The following is a 24,379-nucleotide window of genomic DNA, read 5'->3' as shown; positions in this document are numbered from 1 at the left end:
AATCTAGAACAAGAGTCATAGTTTTAGAATAAGGGGTAGCAGATTTAAAACAAAGATGGGGAGATATTATTTCTCTCATAAGGTCGCCAGTCTGTGGAATTCACTCCCCCATGGAACATGGCGGATGCTGAGATATTGAATAAATTTAAGAAAGATTTGGACGGATTTTTAATTAATAGTGGTTTGACGGGCTATGGTGAGCAGGCAGCGAAGTGGAGTTGGGGCCAAGATGAGATCAGCCATAATCATATTAAATGGTGGAGCAGGCTTGAGGGGCTAAATTGCCTACTCCTGTTGCTAGTTCTTACGATTCTTACAAAAATTCTGACTAGTATGTTAAGTATATATTAATTTGCTGTTTAATTGCGTTTGGGAAGTCTTCCAATGGGGAAGCACCAGACATATAGGCACTATGGTTCTTAGATTAGAGGCGTATGTGGTGCAAGACTCTTTAAATAAAAGCTTATAAATAAATGAAGTTTAGATTCCAGTTCTATTCTTCACTGTCTTGCTATGCGGGTTGTAACACAATAACTAGAGGTTTAAGTCAAGTTTCAACAATAATTTCCCCCCAAAAAAATCAAATTTAAAGGACTTTGAGCAATTTCAATTCTCTTGTCAACACCCCATATCTCTCAGCAGGTTTTGACAAAATGGGAATAAATCGTTCAAAGCAAAACCACAAGGATAAGGATACTGGCCGACTGCAAAGTTACACTGGCACAGATGGTGATATCCTTTGCTTAACAGAAGTTCAGAATGCAATTGCCAAAACATTTGTACAAATCAAGAATATTTGTGTAATGAAAACAGCATTTGAATTACTAGGTCACTGTAAATGAAAATTCAACTGAGGTTTCTGAATTTAAATCATATCAAAGGTTTGATTTGAGTGCATTTGATAATGTCACAGTTACGTCTTGTAATTTAGATCAATCACACTGAACAGGGAAAAAAAATCACCACAAGGATATGTGTTATATTAGAGTGCCAACTACCACCCTCACAAGCACCTGTTACAACGCTCATTAATGGCAAAATTCAAAGCAGCAACACTTCCCTGTCAGAAGTCCCAATCCTACACCCACAAGATTCGTGCTTTGGCTGTGCAGCATCAAATTCAGATGCATATATTTTCAGTGAGAAAAAAACTAATTTATATGTAAAGTGGAATATCCAGAAGCTGAAAATACTGGTAGATATTTGTGCATATAATCATTTGTCTGCCATTAATTACAAGTCTACACAAATACATTGTCTTTCTGTTACCAGGTATGAAATGACATGCATGCTTGCTTGCCTGTACAGGGCTGTCTAAAAGTCAATCAAGAAGCAGCTGCCTGTGGGTAATCATTTGAAACATAAACAGCCACTTACTTCCAAATATTTTTCAAATTGAAAGAGACACCATTTAGCGAATTCTCCAGCATCATTGATAGATTCAAAATACGTGATTGTGTTAGGGATGGGAAAGCATGCGTTCATACATGACGAGGGAGAAAGCATGGCTGCATTTGGGGAAGACATTACACTGTTCAGTTTCTTTGGTGTGGATATGCTGGCGTTGGACAAATAAATCGGGTGGACTTACACCTGGTGTTGTCAGACTTTTTACCCAGTTTCTTTGGGACATTGTGAGCAATTAACACTATAATGTTCCTGGATTTAATGGCACATCTGTAACAATTTCTTCTTGAAATAGTGTGTTCATCACTCTGATCTTGGTTACAGTGTAATGGTTAAGCTATTGTGCATCAGTGATGTGCAATAGATTACATAGAATTTTTCCTTTCATTTACTGTAAATGTAATTATATTTCTTGAAATTTCCTCTCTCAATAGTATCTAACGCATGATAGGATATACCTGATCAAGCAGCAAGAAACCCCAGTATACCCTTAAACTTGGAAACCAGAAAACCTTGTAAATCAGAAAGTTAGTGCTGCTTTGTCTACTGCCACTACCTACTATTTTATTTCCATACTATGATTTATGTTATAGTTGAGTTAAATGCTTGTAACAAACAAATCACGGGGTCTTGGTCTAATAAAATTGAAGATACTAATATTGATCTTCTGAGTTTGAACATGGAAAAAATGAAACATTTCAAATATGCTTTACTCCCCAAGTTGGGGCATGTTACTGCAAAATCAGAACAAGATTGAAATTCATCCCTACAATGGAACAATTCAAGCTTATCCTTCTCAAGGTCACTCTTTGTCTGAATTTGAACAATGTAAGCTTGCAAGCTAATGATTCTAGGTCCACCTTTCTTATGCATCCCTTGATCAATCTGACAGGTGTCCAACAATGCATCAAGACAAAAGCTATCATTATAGCTCATAAATTTTGTTCTCTTGTTATCAGTTCCCTGTTGCACCAGACTGTGGAAACTAGTTGACTTGTTTACTCAGACCAGAATCTCAAACCCTCCAGTTTATGACCAGATCTCCCTAATTTCAGTTTCATGTCACCATTGGCATTGACCCTCTCCATCAGTTCACAGCTGCTGAATTCCTTATCTGTTATTTTATCACCTCTGGGTTCACCTTCTTCAATGTGTTCCCAACATATTCTCAGCTTCCCAGCAACTGTTCTCCACAACTTAATCTTCCACATCTTTCGCGACTTCAAGGTCCATACATTTACAATAGATCTGTTTTCTCTGGTGCACTGAATTTAATATTCTCGAAGGATCTTCAATGTTTTCATGCCAAAGAACCTTTGCAATTGCTTCTAGACTTGCATTTTACTTTCTTACCCTTTGGAGCTCAGATTCTGGCTTTATGCACTCCACCCTTTGCCTGGCCCACTCACAAGAAACATAGTCATCATCTCTCTCAGCCCTAATTCCTGGATTTCCCTCCTTAAACTCTCCACCTTTGAAAAATAAAATTCTTGTAACATATATTTCTGGACAAAATGTGTCATTCCACCTAATCTCTTCCCACTAAAAAAGAAGACTCCACTGCTTCCATGATTTTTATTTTCCTGCTCTGAAAAATCCTTTCTTTTTACTAATGGGACAATAAAAAAGCAAGTTGTTGCCTAACCCTTGGTGATGCTTACATCCACTCTTTTCAGCAGTTCTCCCAAAAGTCAATCAGAAATATGAAATAGTTTTTCCTTTTCACATTATCCAACCGTTAGCGAGTTTTTATAGCTCAGTGCCACGTACATTTACTCAGAGTCTTCCGGCAACTGCATACAATAGTGAATCAACGAAGAAATTGTTTCTAAAGATATTTGCTCCCTTACAATAAAGATGTTTTATAAGCTGAAATGCTGTATAAGTAGCTACATATGTTGTAATAGCAAACTGAAATATATTGTAAAATAAATAAGGAATTAAAACTCTCTTGCATACCCAATCCTTTCTTCGACTGTGTGTTGTGAAGTCATAGACTGGAACTTTCACACTTTTCCCTTTCTTCAACTTCCTCAATGTGTGTATAATTAGGTCAAAATCAAAGGCATCAGGGTGGTCAAAGTTATATTCACTTTTGGCAGCTAATTCTTGTTCTTCCTTGTTTAAGACCTGGTGACAAAAAATAAATAACAGTCATAATTATGGTCAGTAATATAATCAGGGCTCAGGATTTATTCTCAGCTTGACAATTTGGTATGAATCAGGAGGAGAGGTCATAAATACAAGTTCTTAGTTAAAAATTGTGCTGTTTGGTGGCACAGTTGTTAGCACTGTTGCTTCACAGTGCCAGGGACCTAGATTCCATTCTAGCCTTGGGTGAATATGGAGTTTGCACTCTCTCCCCAAGTCTGCGTGGGTTTGTTCCCGGAGCTCCGGTTTCCTTCCACAGTCCCAAGATGTGTTAGGTTAGATGGATTAGTCACGATAAATGCGCTGGGTTACAGGGATTGAGTGGGGAGAGGGTGGGGTGAGATACTCTGTCGGAAAGTTGGTGAAGGCTTGATGGGCCGAATGACCACCTTCCACACTAAGGATTCTATGATTCTTGAAAATCGCAGATTTAAGGGAAATAACTTGGGTCCCATCGGATCCAATGTTAAAGTTGGAATTAGGAAAAGCCAACGCGCAAGTTGAAATTCTGTACCGTGCATGTGCAGCACTGTGCATTCACAGCCAGAATAACTTGCTATGTAGAATAAATTACTGAATATGAATAGTAAATACTATACAAATTCACCCAAACAATCCTCGAGTAGCATATCTTCTGCATCTCACTCTCAGCAATCCTTTTTAATTTGTCACATGAATTAGTATACAGTGGAAAGTATGGTTTTCTTGCGCACTATACAAAGCATACCATTCATATCGAAAGAAATAATAGAAAGAATAATGTAATATTACAGTCATAGCTAGGGTGCAGAGAAAGATCAATTTAATGCAAGGTAAGCCCATTCAATAGTCTGATGGCAGCAAGAAAGAAGCTGTTCTTGAGTCAGTTGGTTCAACATTTTGTTCACTTTTTCCCCAATCCACCCTCTCACTCTCATCCTTGTCCCCAGCCAAGTCTCTGGCCAACTCCAAGTCATCAGTTGCCCATCCCAACGAAGCCTCTAGGTCAGGCTCCCTGACCTGCACTTCTGCTCCTAGATCGCCAGCATCGCTCTCTTCCCACAGCCTCAGCCACTAGCAACAGCAGCTCCACCATCTGAACGTGTGGTGACTGGTCCATAATGCAGCACAGGGCATGGTAGGGCAAGAATGCAGACATGCAACATATAAACAAAAAGTGTTGAAAAACTGGGTCTTAAAGAATAAACAACGTAAAACTGGGGTGACTGAGAATTTACTGTAATTTAAAGCTTCTCAAAGTCACCATGTCCATGATGAGTGAGGGGAAACACAATAGATATTATATACTTAGGTTTGCAAGATTTTATGCTGAAATAATGGCTATGGTGCAGAGCTGTGGATGAGGAAAAGAATGGTTGGAATGTCACATACAAAAATTATAAAAACAAGGAACACAGCAAATAACTTTTCAAACTGGGAAGTAATCCAAAATAACTGGGATCTCTGTTAATTGCAATTAATACAATTGAAAAGGGATTGAAACAAGATCACTGAGCTCACAAATTATAAAAGAGTAGGCACAGAAAGTAATAAGGAACACAACCAGATATAAACAGATCAGAAAACTGCACCAGAAAATGACACCACTGGAGATGTGCCAAACTAATATGAAATCAAAGGAGTCAAACCAAATACCTGTCTGGAAAAGGTGTTGCAGGAAAATAACATGGAAACCACTACCCTATGAACAGCTGCTGTAGAAAGAGCGAAGGAGATTCTAGATTCTAGGCTTCATTAGCCAAAAAAAACACAGAAAACAAACCTAAAGAGTAATAGTATTACTCTTGAGACACTGACTGGGCTCCTATCTGGAGTAAAAGTGGAGAGACAATGGCCTAGTGGTATTATTACTCAACCATTAATCCAGAAACTCAGCTAATGTTCTGGGGACCTCGGTTCAAATCCCACCATGGCAGATGGTGGAATTTGAATTCAATAAAAAAAAATCTATAATTAAGAGTCTACTGATGACCATGAAACCATTATCGATGATCAGAAAAACCCATCTGGCTCACTAATGTCCTTTAGGGAAGGAAATTTACTGTTCTTAGCTGGTCTGGCCTACATGTGACTACAGTACCACAGCAATGTGTTTGACTCTCAACCGTCCTCTGAAATGGCCTAGCAAGCCACTCAGTTGTAAAAGTCGCTCAAAGTCTCAAAGAAATAAAACCGGACGGACCACTGGCATCGACCTAGGCACTGGAAAAGACAACGGCAAAACAAACTGTCCTGTTGACACTGCAAAGTTCTCCTTACAAATGTCTGGGGGCCAGTGCCAAAATTGGGACAGCTGTCTCACAGACTAGTTAAGCAACAGCCAGACAGTCATTCTCATGGAAGCATATCTTACAGATAATACCCCAGATACCACCATTACCATTCCTGGATATGTCCTGTCCTACCAGTAGGACAGACCCAGCAAACGTGGCACCGTGATATAAGGTCGGGAGGGAGTTGCCCTGGGAGTCTTTAATATCGACTCCGGGTCCCATGAGATCTCATGGCTTCAGGTTAAATATAGACAAGAAACCCTCTTAGTGGTTACCACATACTGTCCTCCTTCGGCTGATGAATCGGTATTCCTCCATGTTGAACAACACTTGGACAAAGCACTCAGCGTGACAACGGCATAAAATGTACTCTGGTTGGGGGATTTCAACGTCCACCACCAAGAGTGGCTCGGCAGCGCTACTCATTGAGCTGGTTGCGTTCTAAAGGATATAACTGCTGGACTGGATCTGCAACAGATGGTGAAGGAACCAACAAGAGGAAATAACATACTTGACTTTATCCTTAGCAATCTGCTGGCTGCAGATGCACCTGTCCATGACAGTATCGGTAAAAGTCAGCACCGCACAGTCCTTATGGAGACAAAGTCCCACCTTCACATTGAGAATGACCTGCATCATGTTGTAAGGCACTATCACCGTGCTCAATGGGACAGACTTCAAACCGATCTAGCACTCAAGACTGGGCATCCATGAGGCACTGTGGGCCGTCAACAGTGATCTGCAACCTCATGGCCTGGCATATCCCCCTTTCAACTATTACCATCATGCCAGGGGATCAATCCTGATTCAATGGAAAGTACAGGATGGCATGCCAGCGGTAGTATCAGCCATACTTAAAAATGAGGTGTCAACATGGTGAAGCTACCAAACAGGACTACTTGCATGACAAATGGCAAAAACAGCAAGTGATCCCACAACCAATGGATCAGAGCTAAGCTCTGCAGTCCTTCCACATCCAATTGAGAATGGTGATGGACAATTAAACAACTCACTGGAGGAGGCTCCACAAATATCCCCATCTTCAATGGAGGAGCCCAGCATATCAGTGCAAAAGGCTGAAATATTCACAGCAATCTTCAACCAGAAGCGCTGAGTGGATGATCCATCTCAGCCTCCTCCAGTAGTCCCCAGCACCTCAGCCAATTCAATTCACTCCATGTGATATCAAGAAACAGTTGGAGGCACCGGATACTGCAAAGGTAATGAGCCCTGATAAATTCCCACAATAAAACTGAAGACTTACGCCTCAGAACTTACTGCTCCCCTAGCCCAGCTCTTCCAGTACAGTTAAACACTGGCATCTATCCAACAATGTGGAAAATTGCCCAGGTATGTCCTATACACAAAAAGCAGGACAAATCCAACCCGGCTAATTACCGCTCAGTCTACTCTCGATCATCAGTAAAGTGACAACAGAAGGGGTCATCAACAGTGCCATCAAGCAGCACCTGCTCAGCAATAACCTGTTCAGTCACACCAAGATTGGGTTTCACCAGGATCATTCAGCTCCTGACCTCATTACAGCCTTGGTTCATGGAGAAAAGAGCTGAATTCCGGAGGTGAGGTGAAAGTGACAGCCTTTGACATCAAGGCCGCATTCGACCAAGTGTGGCATCAAGGAGGGCTAGCGAAACTGAAATCAATGGGCATTAGGGTGCAAACTCTCCACTGGTTGGAGTCATACTTGATACACAAGAAGATGGTTATGGTTGTGGTTGTGGAAGGTCAGTCATCTCAGCTCCAGGACTTCTCTGCAGGAATTTGTCAGGGTGGTGTCTTAGGCCCAACAATTTTCAGCTGCTTCATCAGTGTCCTTCCCTCTATCATAAGGTCAGAAGTGGGGATGTTCAACAATGATTGCACAGTGTTCAGCATCATTCGCAACTCCTCAGATACTGAAGCATTCCATATTCAAATACAACCAGATCTGGACAATATCCAGGCTTGGGCTGACAAGTGGCAAGTAACATTCATGCCACACAAATGCCAGGCAATGACTATCACCAGTAAGAGACACTTTAACCACCACCCCTTGACATTCAATGGTGTAACCATCACTGAATCCCCCACTGTTAACATCCTTGGGGTTACCATTGACCAGAAACTCAACTAGACTCACCATATAAACACAGTGGCTACAAGAGCAGGTCAGAGGCTAGGAATACCACCTGACTCCCCAAAGCCTATCCACCGTCTAAAAGGCACAAGTCAGCAGTGTGATGGAATACTTTCCACTTGTCTGGATGAGTGCAGCTCCAACAACACTCAAGAAGCTTGACACCATCCAGGACAAAGCAGCCCGCTTGATCGGCACAACATTTACAAATATTCAATCCCACCAACAACATTCAATAGCAGCAGTGCACACTACCTACAAGATGCGCTGCAGCAATTCACCAAAATTCTTGGAAAGCACTTTCCAAACCCACAACCGCTTCCATCCAGAAGGACAAGGGCAGCAGATAAATGGGAACACCACCACCTGCAAGTTTCCCTCCAAGCCACTCACCATCCTGACTTGGAAATATATTGCTACTCCTTCACAGTCGCTGGGTCAAAAATCACGGAATTCCCTCCCTAACAGCATCGTGAACCATCCCACAGAACATGGACTGCAGCGATTCAAGGCGGCAGCACACCACCACCTTTTCAAAGGCAACTTGGGTGACCAGCCTACGACGCCCATGTCCCACGAATGAATAAAAAAAAGGATTGATGACAATACCAGAAATATTAGGACCTCTAAGATGCCAGCTGATTTCAAGAATCTAAATTAAAGAATGGTTTAGAAGATGGGCTCAACACAGAAGAACCACCAATGTGGTCTAATTGAAGCTTTAAAAATGAGGAGGATATATCTGAAGTAGCCAAATTGTTTGTTTACTTTGACCACAGGTTAAAAATAAGGACAATTTAAAAATTATAAGCAAACAGAGAATTCAGATAAATAATTTGCACAAAAACAAAAAAGTACTAGGTAAAGTCAATGCCATAAAAGGGTTCAGGAAACAGAAAGTAGGTGTAAGTTACTCAGCCCTTCGAGCCTGCTCCACCATTCAATATTGTGACTGATCATGACCATACTCCTGCACTCCCTTGATACACTTACAGCCTAGAAATATAGCTATTTCCTTGATAAATATATTTAGTGACTTGACCACCATGGCTTTCTGTGGTACAGAATTCCATAGGTTCACCATCCTCCACACCTCAGTCCTAAATAGGCTACCCTGTACCCTGAGACTGTGGCCCCATGTTCTAGACCTCCCAGCCAGAAGAAAAAACATTCCCGCATTGTATGTCCAGCGGTGTCAGAACTGTGTACATTTTAATTAGATCCCTTCCATTCTTCTAAATTTCAATAAATACAGGTCCAGACAACCCAATCACCCCTCATACAACAATCTTAACTTATGATTTTTGGAAAGAGGGATGGATGTGGGAACAGTCCACACTGAGATCAACTAAAATAGAACAGGTTTGCAAGGTACCTATGCATTTGAACTATGGTAAAAGCGTCCTATAACTGTGTAATAAAAACCAAATGAGGTAGCATCAAATTGCAATTAGAACAGCTCCAACTAGAAATTCTCAATAGATCTTGGTCATTAGGGACTCAATAAAATAGAGAATTTCTAGTGAGTACTGCAAGTCTGCCATGGTCACCAATCTACATTCTCCTCACTCCCCCAATCAGACTCCCCTCCAAAAAAGTTATTTCTCTAATATCAGCATGGGACAAATATTGCATAAATTATAACAACACCTATTCCTGAAATAAAACATCTTCCCAAAATCTAGCCCATATTTTCCAAGGTCATTTCAGAAGTTTCTATAGCTTTCACAAAAAAACTACGTATATGATATTTTCAACATAGTTTTCCTTTCATTTGCATGAGGAACATTTATTCCAGGGGTGGCCACCCTGCAGCTCACAGCTGCATTCAGCTCTTTTAACATCTCACGTGCAGCTCACAGATAAACACGGCTTAATTTATCATAGAAAAGTTACATTGCATGGAATAAAAGGGACAAGGGCAACATAGATAAAAAAAACTGGCCAAGTAATAAGGAAATAGAGTAATGGTCAATGGATATTTTTCAGGTTGGAGGAAGATTTGCATAGAACTTCTATGCAAGTATAGAACTTCAAAAGGACATAGACAAGTTGGTGGAGTGAGCATTAAGGTAGCAGATGAAGTTCAAAGCAGAGAAGTGTGAGGTGATATATTCTGGTAGCAAGAACATGTGTGCGATGATAGTCGTGTAATTGATATAGAATCCCTGCAGTGCACAAGACCATTCGGCCCATCAAGACTCACTGACAACAGTCCCACCTAGACCCTATCCCCGTAATCCCACGTATTTACCCTGCTAATCCCTCTGATGCTAACGGAAAGGTTTAAAAATTCAGTTTTATGCTACAGTCAGTTGGTATGTCTGGCAGGAATGCAGCTTAGAGTTTGGGACAGCAGGATAATTACTCATTTCAACCCTGCAAGTACTTATTTTAAGTAGAGCTAATGGACTTTTGTTTACTTAAGTTCCTCTAGGATTTCTGATTAGTGTGATTGACCAGGTCATGCGATGAAGTGGTCAGCGTGCAAAGAGAAAAAAGCTTTCGCAGAAAGCAGTTGAAGCCTGGGTGCAGTTGCAGACTTCTTGGATTCTCATTCTCTCTGAAGGCTCTAAGACTGCTCACAAATGTTAAAGCTTGGGTTTGCTAACTGTAGTTATTTAAAAATAGGTTTAATCTACATGTGGTTTATTTGGAACTGAAACAGTCATAAACTAGAAAGTATAGTTGTTTCCTTTAATTTTTAAATATTGTTCAACTGTTCATGTTTAAACTAATTCATTTGTTAGAGTTATATGTAAACTGGGTTATTAAATAAAGTTTGTTTCATTACTTTGTCAATGGAATAATTCCTGGAAAGAAATATCCAGAAATATCCTCACATTTATGGCAAAAAGGAAAAATTGTTGGGGTCTGGTCTGCCTTTCTAATGTAACTTGGGGTCCTGACCTAGGATCTTAATATATGGAAAGACAATATAAAACAATGGATACAATTCTTAAGGGGATGCGAGAGCAGAGGGATCTTGTTGTACATGTTCAGGAATCATTGAAGGTGTGACGTGTGGAGAGCAGTTCGTAAGGCATTCAGTATCTTAGGCTTTATTGATAGGAGCATACAGTATAAAAGCAAGGAGGCTATGTTGACCTTATATAAGACAACAGTTAGACTGCAGCTCAGTTCTGGGCACCACACTGTAGGAAGGATGAGAATGCATTGGACTGAGTGCAAAAGAGATTTACAAGAATGGTTCCAAGGATCAGAAACTTCAGCTATGAAGATAGAATGGAGAGGTTGATGTAAGATTTTGATAATTTTACTAACTTTTAGAATCTGTAACTAATTTGGATTTTAAAACAGAGAAACAAAGTTATTTTATTGTTTATGACTAAGTTCCTTGAATCTCGAGTTGAAACAGCTATATGGTGTTTTAATTGTTCACAATACAAAACTTGAGGGCCTAGGGAAAAGGGATAAACACTTGTCTTTAGTCCATATGGCTCTAGTTACATGGCTGAGGTGACACAAGCTTATTTACATACTATGGCCAATAGAGGAGGTGAATTTGGACTATTCCCAAAAAAAAGGAGGAATGAGAGACTGAGAGATACAAGTTGAGAAATTGTAGTCTTTGTTGGCACAGTGATACCATGGCTTCTGGGACATGACTATTCTGGACACAGTTCAACATCACTTCTAAAAGAAAGACATTGGTTGCGCTGGCAACACCAAGAACTCCTGTGATCCTGAGAGGCAAGAAACTTCTATGACGTCTTATTGCTTCTTGTACATGTGAAATCTTGCTTGATAAATTCTATTTAATTTATAATTACTAGTTACTCAAACCTCATTGTGGGTCAAGCACAACTGAGGATCCTAGTGCTAGAAATTAAGAATTCAGACCTGAAGGGAAATTTTTAATTAAAAAAGTTTTATATCTCAAAACACAAAACTTTACACTGGAAAGAAGGCAAGAGGAGATTTGATAGAGGTGAGGGGATTGGATGGAGTAGATTGGAAGAAACTAAAAAAAGATTGAGGATGAGGGGGAGCAGATTTAAAGTGGTTTGCAAAAGCAGCAAACTCAATGTGAGGAAAAAAAAAATTCACAGTAAGAGGTCCAAGTCTGGAAAGCACTGGAGAGCCATTGTAGACACAATGGGCCAATTTGCCTCCTCCTATTCTTACCCCACTCTTACCAATTGTAAGATTAGAGTGTTACATGCAAAGATTCTGCACACAAGTCCCCTTTTCTCCCTTTATGAGAATCATTAAAGGTTTTAGAAGGTGGCTAGAAGGTCATTTATTATAGTCATGGCTTTTATTACAGGCCACACCAATTTGCATGAGCAGTTGATTTTCCTTCCATATTCTTAGGCTCTAGGCCCTGCTGGAGTTGCAAGCAATCCTTGGAAATGACCAGCCCAGTAAATTTGGATACAGTCAATGACCTGGACAGGCACAGCCCACTTTGAAAAGTCATCTCCACAGCAGGATTTCATTAACCCAGCAGTGTGGCTGGATTAGCAAAACAAAATCATTTCAGACACAGGCATGTAAAAGTGGCTTTCTGGTGATGTGAAACGCAGTAAAAAGTCTGACAACACCAGGTTCAAGTCCAACCGATTTATTTGATAGTACACTCAATAAGTACACTAAATAGGAGTGTACACTAAATAAATCAGTTGGACTTAAACCTGGTGTTGTCAGACTTTTTACTGTGTTTACCCCAGTCCAATGCCAGCATATCCACATCATGATGTGAAATGCTACATCCATTAATGACAGTAATTAACTCATTATTGTAACAAAATTTGTGTCACATTGTCATTTTTCTGAAGGCATTAACATAGCCAAAATAGCAGAGGGAAGAATTTCACACTAATACTGTAGCATCCTGCATTATAATTTAAAGAGCACATTCAATACCAACCACTGGAAGCCAAACTATGTTACCTTATAGAAGGAATCCATAGATAGTAAAACCACCCAGGGAACATCCAAAGCCTCAATGATCTTGTTAGCCACTGTGGTTTTGCCAGAAGAACTTCCTCCACACAAACCTGGAAAGGAAAGTTAGCTTTAAGTACATAAGGTTAATAAGTATGGAGAGGGAACATCAACAAGGCAGAAATGAGGAGTCAAATGCATGACTGGAGTGCAATCTGAATTATAACGTAAGTTATGAAGTTTCCTTCAAAGGTGCCTGTGCTTGTTACAATGAGCCAAGTTTGTTTTATTAAAATGAATGGATAAATTTCTCTCTCTCATTTCCCCAATCTAAATTATGGCCAACTCACTAAATATTTTATGAACAGTGTTTGGAGTCTGGCACTAATGCCACTCAGGCATATGCTTAAAACTCATGACTGCTGCAACATTGTAAAACAAATTCAAGAGGAAGGCACAGAACCTAATTAATAGCATTCAAAATGATCAGTGCAACTGAAACACTTATCCTATAAAAAAAGCAATAAGGGGGGAGAAGATGAAATATGAGAGTAAGCTAGCTGATGATATACAAGATAGAAAGTGATCTTTTTCAATATATAAAAGGTAAGACAGGGAAGCAAATTGGTCCCAGCATCAGTCAGTTGAATCACTGGACCACTGGAAAATGGGCTGGAGAAGTAACAATAGGAAACAGAGAAATGGCAGAGGAACTGTACAGTTACTTTGCACCAGTCTTCACGGTGGGATGCCAGAGCTCCAGGAGAATCAGGGGCACAGGTGAGTGCAGTGGCCATCACTAAGGAGAAAATTCTGGGAAAACTGAAAGGTCTGAAGGTGCAAAAACCATCTAGACTACACCCTAGGGTTCTAAAAGAAAAGGCTGAGGAAATTGTGGAGGCATTGGTGGTGATCTTTCAGGAATCACTGGAGGCAAGTGGAGTCCCGGGGGACTGGAAAGTAGCTAATGTAACACTGCTATTTAAGAAGAGAGGGAGGCAGCAGACAGGAAATTATAGGCCAATTAGCCCAACTTCAGTCATTGGCAAGACTTTAGAGTCCATTATTAATGAGGTCGCAGAGTACTTGGAAGTGCATGATAAAATAAGACCAAGTTAGCACAGCTTCGTCAAGGGGAGGTCACGTCTGACAAATCTGTTAAGAGTTCTTTGAGGAGATAACAAGGAAGTTAGATAAAGGAGAACCAACGTACATGATTTGTTTAGATTTCCAAAAGGCTTTTGACAAGGTGCTACATAGAAGACTGTTAAATAAGTTAACAGCAAGATCCTGGCATGGATAGAGAATTGGCTGACTGGCAGGTGGGTAAAAAGGGGTCTTTCTCAGGATGGCAGCTGGTGACAAGCGGTGTGCCTCAAGGGGTCGGTGCTGAGACCACAACTTTTCACAATAAATATTAACAATTTGGAAGAAGGATTTGAAGGCACTGTTGCTAAGTTTGCAGATGATACAAAGATATGTAGAGGGACAGGTAGTATTGAGGAAGTGGGGGCTGCAGAAAGACTTGGACAGGTTAGGAGAGTGGACAAAGAAGTGGCAGAGGGCATACAATGTGAAAAAGTGTGAGGTTATGCATTTTGGAAGGAGGAATGGAGGCATAGACTAAATGGGAAAATGCTTAGGAAATCAAAACAAAAAGGGATTTGGGCGTTCTTGTTCAAGATTCTCTTAAGGTTAACGTGCAGGTTCAGTCAGCACTTAGGAAGGCAAATGCAATGTTAGCATTCATGTCGAGATGGTTAAAAATACAAGAGCCGCAAAGTACTTCTGAGGCTGTATAAAGCTCTGGTCAGACTCCATTTGGAGTACTGTGAGCAATTTTGGGCCCCATATCCAAGGAAGGATTTGCTGGCCTCGGAAAAGGTCCAAAGGAGGTTCACAAGAATGATCTTTGGCATGAAGAGCTTGTCATATGAGGAATGGTTGAGGACTCCGGGTCCGTACTTACTGGTAGTTTAGATGGATGAGGAGGGATCTTATTGAAACTTACAGGATACTGCGAGGCCTAGATAGAGTGGGTGTGGAGAGGATGTTTCCAGTAGTCGGAAAAACTAGAACCAGAAGGCACAACCTCAGGCTAAAAGGGATGGTCCTTTAAAGCAGAGATGAGAAAGAATTTCTTCAGCCAGAGAGCGGTGAATCTGTGTAACTCTTTGCCGCAGAAGGCTATTGAGGCCAGGTCATTGAACGTCTTTAAGACAGATAGATAGGGTCTTGATTAATAGGGGATTAGAGGTTATGGGAAAAAGACATGAGAATGGGGAGAAGAAAAGAAAAATCAGTCATGATTGAATGGCGGAGCAGGCTCAATGGGCTGAGTGGCCTAATTTTGCTCGTATGTCTTATGGTCTATCATCTCAGGAGCAAAACTTGTGCTAATAGTTTAGATACAATAACAGCATTGATTCAATTTGCAAAGTAACCTTTTTACTGTGCAGATGATATTTAATGTAAGAAGGCATGCGGTTACCCACTTGGAATTCAAAACGAAACATTAGAGTATTTACTAAACAGTCAGAAGTTGAGAGCTGTGGAACAGCAGGAAGATTTAGTGCTTCACATACAAAAATCACTAAAAGCGCATGGGCAGGTCAAAAATAAATTTAAAAGACTAATGGGATGTCAACCTTCATCTCAAGGATATGGAGATAAAAGAGATGGATATTATTCACAGTAGTTAGGTTGGAGAAGTGTACTTGATTCTCGAGGAAGACACACTGGCCTTGAAGCAGGTACGGCAATGACTCAACTGAATGATGCTGGGACTAAAAGAATTCCAACATGAGGTCAAGTTGCAAAGACCAGATTGTAGTACCTGACTATAGAAGAGTCAAGTGTTTAAGATGATTAAATGAGTTCATAAATTACAGTGCAAAATTATTTCCTCTCGTGGGGAAGTCCAGAACATGGTAGCACAGTGGTTAGCACTGCGGCTTCACAGCTCCAGGGACCTGCGTTCGATTCTCAGCTTGGGTCACTGTCTATGTGGAGTTTACACATTCTCCTCATGTCTGTGTGGGTTTCCTCTGGCTGCTCCGGTTTCCTCCCACAGTCTAAAGATGTGCGGGTTAGGTTGATTGGCCATGCTAAAATTGCGCTTAGTGTCCTGAGATGTGTAGGTTAGAGGGATTAGCGTGTAAATATGTAGGGATATGGGGGTAGGGTCAGGGTGGAATTGTGGTCGGTGCAGACTCGATGGGCCGAACGGCCTCATTCTGAATTGTAGGGTCTCTATGATTCTATGAACAAAGGAGCATAAACATTAAAATTAGAGCAAAGTAATTCAGGGTGATGTCAAGAAGCATTCCTTCACCCTCTGGAAGTCTACCCCTCATAAAGCTGTTGGGACCGCAGTCAACTGAAAATTTGAAACCCAAGACTGACAGATTTTGGCTAGATAAAGATAGTTTGAGGAATGGAACCAAGATGGGTACAAGCTGTTGGGCCATAGTCTAAATGAATGCAGAATATGCTTGAGATACCTACTTATGGAAATACAGGTCTTAGAGCAAGAGTCAGCCACTCAAGCCTGCTCCACCATTCATTAAGATCACAGATGATCTGGTTTTGATCTCAACTCCACTTTGCCATCTGCAAATGAGCCAGCCTCCACTGCTTTTTGGAGAAGAGAACTTCACATATTAACAACCCCTGAGAAAAAAGTTTCTACTGACCTCCTATTCTTATGTGTCCTCCAACTTGAGTCTCTCCCACAAGTGAAAATACCCTCTTAGTAACTATCCCGTCAAATCCCCACAGGATCTTAAGGTCACTTCTCATTTTTCAAGACCACACTGGGTATGGGCCTAACCTCTTCAACTTTTCCTCATGAGATAAGCCCTTCATCTCACAGAAATGAGATGAGTGTACTGCACCATCTCTGTATTACTTCTAATGCAATTATATTTTTTTCAACTAAGACAACCAAAACTGTGTACAGAATTCCAGATGTGCTCTCAGCAATGTCCTGTAAAGCTGCAATAAAATCTTCCTTACTTTGATATTCCATTCCCTTGCAATAAAATGTCAACATTTCATTTATCTTCCTATTACCTGCTGTATTCGCATACTGTTTGTGATTCATGTACCAGGACATCCAGATTCTTCTCCATATGACTGGGTTTCTCCAGTATACTACTTTTCCAGTCTTCCTGCCGAAGTGGACAAGTTCACATTTTATGCCATCCGTGAAATGTCTGCCCACTCACTTAGCCTGCCTATATCCCTTTGCAGATTCCTTTTGACAACTTACTTTCCTACCTTTCTTGGTGCTATTGGCAAATTTAGGTACCATACATTCAGTCCCTTCATCCAAATCATTGATGTATCTGTAAATAATTGAGGCACCAGCACCAATCTCCCTGACATGCCACTAGTTACATCTTCCCAATCCAAAAAAATCATTTATTCCTACTCTCTGCTTTCTGTTAACTAACTAATCCTTTATTCATGCTGATATGTTACCCCTACATTATGCAATAACGTGTGGTAAGCTTTGATGTAACATCTTATCAAATACCTCTGGAAATCCAAGTACACCATATCTACAAGTTCCCCTTTAAACAACTTTGCTTGTTACTCAAAAAAAAACAAATAAATTAGTTAAACCTGATATTCCTTTCACAAACCCATATTAACACTGCTTGATCAAAATATGATTTTCTAGGTAACCTCTTTATTAATGGATTCTAGCAATTTTCTCTGAGAGATGTTAAGCTAACTGGCCTGTACTTTCCTGCTTTCTGTCTCTTTTTTGACTAGGACCATAGCATCCCTACAATACAGAAGGTTGTCATCTGGTCCATTGAGTCTGCATTGATCTACCCAGGCCCAAGCCCACGCTCTATCCCTGTAACCCTGTACATCTGCCATGGTTATTACACACCTTTGGACACTAAGGGATAATTTATTGTGGCCAGTCCACTTAACCTAAGTGTTACATTAACTATTTTCCAAACTACTGGAACCCTTTGAGAATCAAAGGAATTTTAGGAGATTACACACAATACAAGTACAATCTCTGCAGCTACTTTTAAGAATCTCAGATGCTGGCCATCTGCTCCTGGGAATCTTTCAGTCATTAGGTCTGTTCCCCCAGCAGCTTTACTCTTGTGATGGTGATTATTTTAAATTGTTCTCTCTCATTCACCTCTTGATTTCTGTATCTTTGGGAACTCTTCTACTGTGAAGACTGACACAAAATACCTGTTCAATACCTCTCCTTGTTTTCTAATATCAATTCCCCAGGTACACGCGAAAGGGATCAACACTATCTTTACTCTTTTCCTATTTAAATACTTGTAGAAACTGCTTTTATTACTACTCATCTTTCTCTCATATTGATGTTTCTCCTTTTTTTAAGCTTTCTGGTTCTTAAAATTCTGACCTATCACTAACCTTTGCAAATTTGTAGTGTTTCTTTCAATTTGATATTATCCTTAACGTGCTTTCTCAGTCTTGGATGATGCATCCCTCTGAGTTTTTCTTTCTCACTGGGATAAATCTTTGTTGCAAGTTATCGAATACCTTCTTAAAAGTTTGCCACACTCTACTGTGCTCCTTTTTAAACTAGTTTCCCGATTTACTTTAGCCAGATGTGCTTTCATAACCTTTATTATACCTTTATTCAGATTTAAAAACACTTTTCTTAGACTCACACTTCTCTCCTTGAAACTAAACATGAAATTCTATCATCTTATGATAACTGTTGCCTAGAGACTCCTTTACTACTAATTATTAATCCTGTCTCACTATCAGGTCCAGAATGGCCTGCTCCCTGGTTGGCTCTGGAACATACTGCTTGAAGAAACCATGAACTCATGTTCCAGGCTTTCTTTGCCAATCTGTTTCACCCAATCTCTGTGTAGATTAAAGTCACCCATGATTGTGGTACCTTTCGTCCATGTCCCATTTTATTTCTTCCTGCATATTCTACCCTACAGGACAACTACTGTTAACACCCTATAAACTACTCCCACAAGTGACCTCTTATCTTTCCAATTTATTACCTCTACCCAAACTGATTCTACACCTTACTCTTTCAAACCAAGGTCGTCTCTAACTACTATACTATCAACAGTTACCTCACTATGATTTCCTAGCTTCCTATCTTTGAGTAATGCTAAAAATGCTTGAATATTTAGGTCCAAGCCTTGGTCACCCTGCAACCATATTTCCATAAGGCTATCAACAGCTGTGTTAACAATTCATGCGTTTTGTTATGAATGCTGCGTTGTGTTTAGATTCAGAGCCTTTAACTCTGCCTTTTTACTACTACTGCACGCCTATCTGCTGGAGCATTCAAGTTTGTACACTTTGTCCCTTCCTGCCAGACTCTGGTTTGCTTTACCAAAATTGCTACTCTGCTGTTAAGTTGTTGTTTCGATATGGTTCTGGAGTCACATGTAGGCCAGACTTCCCTCCCTAAAGGGCATTAGTGAACCAGATGGGTTTTTTCTGACAATTGACAATGGTCATCAGTAAGTTCTTAATTCCAGATTTTTTTTTACTGAATTCAAATTCCACCATATACTGTGGCAGGATTTGAACCCCGGTCCCCAGAACATTAGCTGAGTTTCTAGATTAATAGTCTAGCAATAATACCATTAGGCCACCACCTCCCCATAATCGCTAGGCCATTGCTTCCCCTTTGAGCCATGCATTCATCTCACTAATCTTATTTAAGATAAGTCAATTTGCTTGTGGCTCAGATAATAACACAGATCATTAACTTTGAGATTCTGCTTTTTAATTTGTCCCCTACTGTAGTTTTATATTCCACAGCATTAAGCATTACTCCCACCAGGTTTAAAACACTGTTTTACTATATTTTTTGGTATTGTGTAAATCCCGAGTATCACCTACCAATGACAAAGGCTTCTTTAAATGGAGTTCCCGATTCATTATACCAAGGAGGTCGCCCTGCAGTGTAGATGGTGCGTTTGCTAGTCCTCAGAAGTGGTGGCTCAGATTTACTTTGGCTTGTTGTTCTTTTCCGTGGAGAAAGAGATGGAGTTAATGGTAGCCGGGAGAACAAACTATCCAAGGAATCTTCACCACTGCCACTAGGATAGAACACATATAATATTAGACATATACTGTTTCGTAGTTACATATGCAATTCTTTTCCAAATTCAGACTCGAACTTGTAGTATTTATCATCTAGCTAAACACCCAAAACAACATTTGTGCCTCTAAAAGCAATAATTTTGCGTACTGTTTTTTGCTAAATAGTGATTTTTTTGCCACAATACCAATCTAAATGAATATAAATAATATAAATGAATATTGTGTTGCAGCAGCCTCTTGGTAAACAGTTTCATTTCACCAGAATGAACACACTGCTTTTAGTTTACATCCTAACATTAATAATTCTCACTCTTAAATTACACAAACATTATGTAATACTTGCAAGATATTCAAAATGCAACAGCCTTAACTCCCAAGCAAGGGTGATTATTGACAGTAAACTTCAACACCCATGTAGGCAAATGCACTTTGATACAGAAAACTGTCAAACCTTCAAATACTCTTCCATCATTAAAATTTGTTTAAAAATCCTATAATACGTAATTAAAATTGGAAATGTAATTATTCTGAACTCTAGTGTACTATTTTATACACCAGTTGTAACATACTCTTTCATTCAGGACCAATCATTTCTGAAAATTAGAACTGTTAATGCAAACTATTCATTCATGTATTCTCATAAAATCTACATCACTGAAGGAGGGTAACATAATAAAATTTACTATAAGTAGACCAGGTTAAGGTAAAGATTACAAGGTGCCTTATATGTAGAATAACGATTCACCATGTTCCTCCCACATGATCTGGAGGAGGGAACCGAGTGTAGGGTGTCGAAATTTGCTGATGACACCAAGATTGGGGGAACGGCAAATTGTGCGGAGGGTGTGGAGAGTCTGCAGAAGGATCTAGATAGGCTGGGCGAATGGGCCAGGAAATGGCAAATGGAATTTAATGTTGGCAAGTGTGAGGTGGTCCACTTTGGTAGGAAGAATGGTAGGAAGGACTATTACTTACGAGGCGAAAAACTGCAGCAGGCGACGGTGCAGAGGGACCTCGGGGTCCTTGTGCATGAGTTGCAAAAACCCAGCTTGCAGGTGCAGCAGGTGGTCAGGAAGGCGAATGGGATGCTGGCCTTCATAGCGAGGGGGATTGAATATAAAAGTAGGGAGGTCTTGCTGCAGCTGTATAGGGCATTGGTGAGGCCGCAGCTGGAGTACTGTGTGCAGTTTTGGGCGCCGCACATGCGCAAAGGTATTTTGGCCTTGGAGGGAGTGCAGAGGAGGTTTACTAGGCTGATACCGGAGTTGAGGGGGTTGAGCTATGAGGAGAGGCTGAATAAACTGGGCTTGTACTCGTTAGAGTTTAGAAGAATGAGGGGAGATCTCATTGAGACATATAAGATGATGAATGGGATGGATAGGATAGAAGTGGAAAGACTCTTCCCACTCAAAAAAGACAGTAGGACTAGGGAGCACAGCCTCAAGATAAAAGGGGGGCAGTTTAGAACGGAGTTGAGGAGGAACTTCTTCACTCAAAGGGTGGTGAATCTCTGGAATTCTCTGCCCGTTGAAGTGGTGGAGGCTGCCTCGCTAAATATTTTTAAGACGCGGGTTGATGGGTTTTTGATAAGAGAGAGGATTAAGGGTTATGGGGAGAGGGCGGGAAAGTGGAACTGAGCAGCGACAGATCAGCCATGATCTTATTGAATGGCGGGGCAGGCTCGAAGGGCTAGATGGCCTACTCCTGCTCCTATTTCTTATGTTCTTATGTTCTTGTAGTCGAAGCTGGCACTGAGTGTTGCTTTTAGTAACTGTTCAATGTCGGCCTTTTGACTAAGATCAAGTGTAGTGTTGACATGTTGCACTTGGTTGAAGTCATTGGGTTACATTTCATCTTCATTTGAAGCAATTTTTTCAAGCGGCATCGTGGCCTTTTGGTTAAGATGCAAATAAGGTCAAGCCTTGGAGTAGGAGCTACACCTACTCCAATCAGCTTGGATCATGTAGATCAAGCCCAAGACAGGAGGTGAGAGCCCTGTCTTGTCAGCTTGGATTGGGAATGTCCCAACTTGTTGGGACTTTGAATTGGCTTTAATTTGACTTGACTGGATTGGAATAAAGTAAACAAAAAAAAATTTAATCAATAATAGTAAACAAATAATGTAACTTAAATATAGTTTTGAATTTTTGTAAGCTTTGGCCAAGGGCGGCCTGCCCTAAAAGCGTAATGCGAAAAAGCAGAACCAGACCGGCCACATTTGCTCAAACAATAAAGTACAGAACCTAATCAGTTTAAGGCTTTGAAAGACCTTGTAGCTGGAAGGTATGAAGATAGCGGTGTGAATAGAAAGATTTAATTACTAATTAAAATGAATCTTGGCCTCTCTATGGGCACTATAATGATAAAGTATAGCTAGTTAGGCAGAATGACTCCCTTTCAGTTTCCACAGCCTGCAAATGGCGAGGGGAACCTTGAATCTGTCACACATGTATAGGTAAGGTTGCTAGGCAGAAGGGTTAACCAATGAGCTCCTAATCTTGCAGACAAGTGGAACGTTACTGGCTGTGATAATAATATATAATCGTGTAATTGGACCCTCCAGTTTTTCGTGACAAGCTGGGCAGGCAATCGACGTGTTCAGAAGAGTATATCAATCTCACACACATACGGTTATGCAGAAAGGGGAGCCGGTGTTTCTTGACCATCTTTTCTCCTGATGCATGCATTAGCAAGAGTATAAGACAAGACAGAGGGACACCCCGGAAAATTCCTCTCACAGCCACAGTACAGCAACTTATAACTACACACGTTTCGTTGCACAACACGTAAATGAATGATGCTACTTTAGTAATGTTCCCCAAAATGTAGAGAGCATTCTACCAAGCTTAATTTAAGGTAAGGCAAATGGAGGGGGCAGGTAAGCAAAGGGAGATGTTACTTGACAATCGAGTTAAAACTACAAAAATAATTTCACACAAACAGTATTGGAGAGGATCCTGGCACTTTGGAAGTTCACATCATCACCAGGTATCTGTCGATTCAAGGATGACATCGATCAAGGTCACGTTTTTGTCACGTGGAATATTTAGCTGACCAGATGTGAGTGACTATATATGCGTTTTGTTTTGGCAATATTTGGCAAGGACAGGCAAGTTTCTTTCATGCAGACTGAAGGAATTGAACGTGTTTGGGAATCTGTCACAGAATGGGAAATAGCTGTGCAGTCACCTGCAACCCAGCAGCAGAGTCAAAACATCATCATTTTAAGTTTTCCAAATCACAGATCTTGCAGCACAGAAAGCCTCATTCGTGGTTTCTCTACGTTTCATTAAAATAGGAATATTGTTCCTTACAGCACGCTACTCTATTCAACAAGACCAGGGCTGATGTAGCTCAACTGTGTTTTCCTGTACTTTCCCCATTTTCTTTGATTCCCTTAGTATCCAAAAATAGATCATAGATCTGATATATCTATGGTTCAATTTTGTCAGGGAGCCAACGGAGGTTAAAGGATTTTTTATCTTGGCGGTCATTAACACTGACATCAGAGAGTAATTGATCTTTGATGAAATGAATTGTCACTGTCAGGTAGATTGTAAATAGTACGGGGGCTTTCATGCAGCCTTGTTCAACCCTGGTTTAGATTTTGAAGGCACCTTTTTCAGATCACAGTGCAAGTTCAATGCACATACCATTTATAATTTCCAAGCTATTGGAATTTGAGATATCATGTGCAGTTTAACATGGCACCCCAGAGTGAAGATTTTACCTTCTGGGTTCAAGTGAAGTAGTTGTATCGAAAAGCAGAATTCCCTGCCAGTTCTTCTCAGCATTACAAATTCATCTCACCAGCAGAATAAGCAGCTGCACCTGACAAAAATCTCACTGAAGCACTGATATCCTGAACATCTGAACATAGATTTCCTGTTGCAGCAGCCAACAAATGTGGAAATTTGAATTAATGGTCCATGTTATGTGGAATTCTCCAACCCAGAAGGCTACGATTATTCAGTTCAAGTCAGATGGGTACTAAGGGAATCAAGGGAAATGGGGATAGTACAGCAAGTTGCAGTTGAGATACAAGATCAGCCAGGATCTTGCTGAATGGAGTAACAGGCTCAAAGAACCAAAGAGCCTAATCCCACTCCTGTTTCTTATATTTTTATAAAATCTACATAAATCATTAGCTAGGCTCTCTCTGCTGCCAAGTCTGTAACTTGGAAAACAAAATTAGGCTACTGGATTCAATATTCAAAGGACAGTTAAAGAGACTACAAGCCAGAGAATAGTGTCTAGTTTGGAGTGCCCTATTTCAGGAATGACATCAAGTCACAGAGAGGGTGATTAATAGATTCATCAAGATGATACCAGAAATAAAAAGTGAGAAAGAGTGAGATTAAAAAATAGAAAATACTAGAGACATTCAGGCCCGACAGCAACCACTGACAGG

At 40.4% G+C, this 24,379-nt stretch overlaps 1 protein-coding gene across 2 annotated transcripts in view; it reads right to left on the bottom strand.

The window, feature by feature from the left end:
• LOC145344943 (uridine-cytidine kinase-like 1) overlaps positions 1-24,379 on the bottom strand; it is an 81,286-nt gene that overhangs the window by 48,712 nt on the left and 8,195 nt on the right. For both annotated transcript variants that reach the window (XM_080192315.1, XM_080192314.1), the window contains exons 2-4: positions 19,765-19,964; positions 12,886-12,992; positions 3,367-3,537 (exon numbers count right to left, since the gene is read on the bottom strand). In XM_080192315.1, coding sequence (XP_080048441.1) covers positions 3,367-3,537; positions 12,886-12,992; positions 19,765-19,964 — 478 coding nt within the window. The remainder of the gene's footprint in view (positions 1-3,366; positions 3,538-12,885; positions 12,993-19,764; positions 19,965-24,379) is intronic.

This window comes from Carcharhinus amblyrhynchos, chromosome 7 (assembly GCF_965287045.1).
Source record: "Carcharhinus amblyrhynchos chromosome 7, sCarAmb.v2.hapA, whole genome shotgun sequence".
Taxonomy (NCBI): domain Eukaryota; kingdom Metazoa; phylum Chordata; class Chondrichthyes; order Carcharhiniformes; family Carcharhinidae; genus Carcharhinus; species Carcharhinus amblyrhynchos.
Note: the sequence above shows the minus strand (reverse complement) of the source record. Positions and strands in the feature narration are given on the sequence as shown.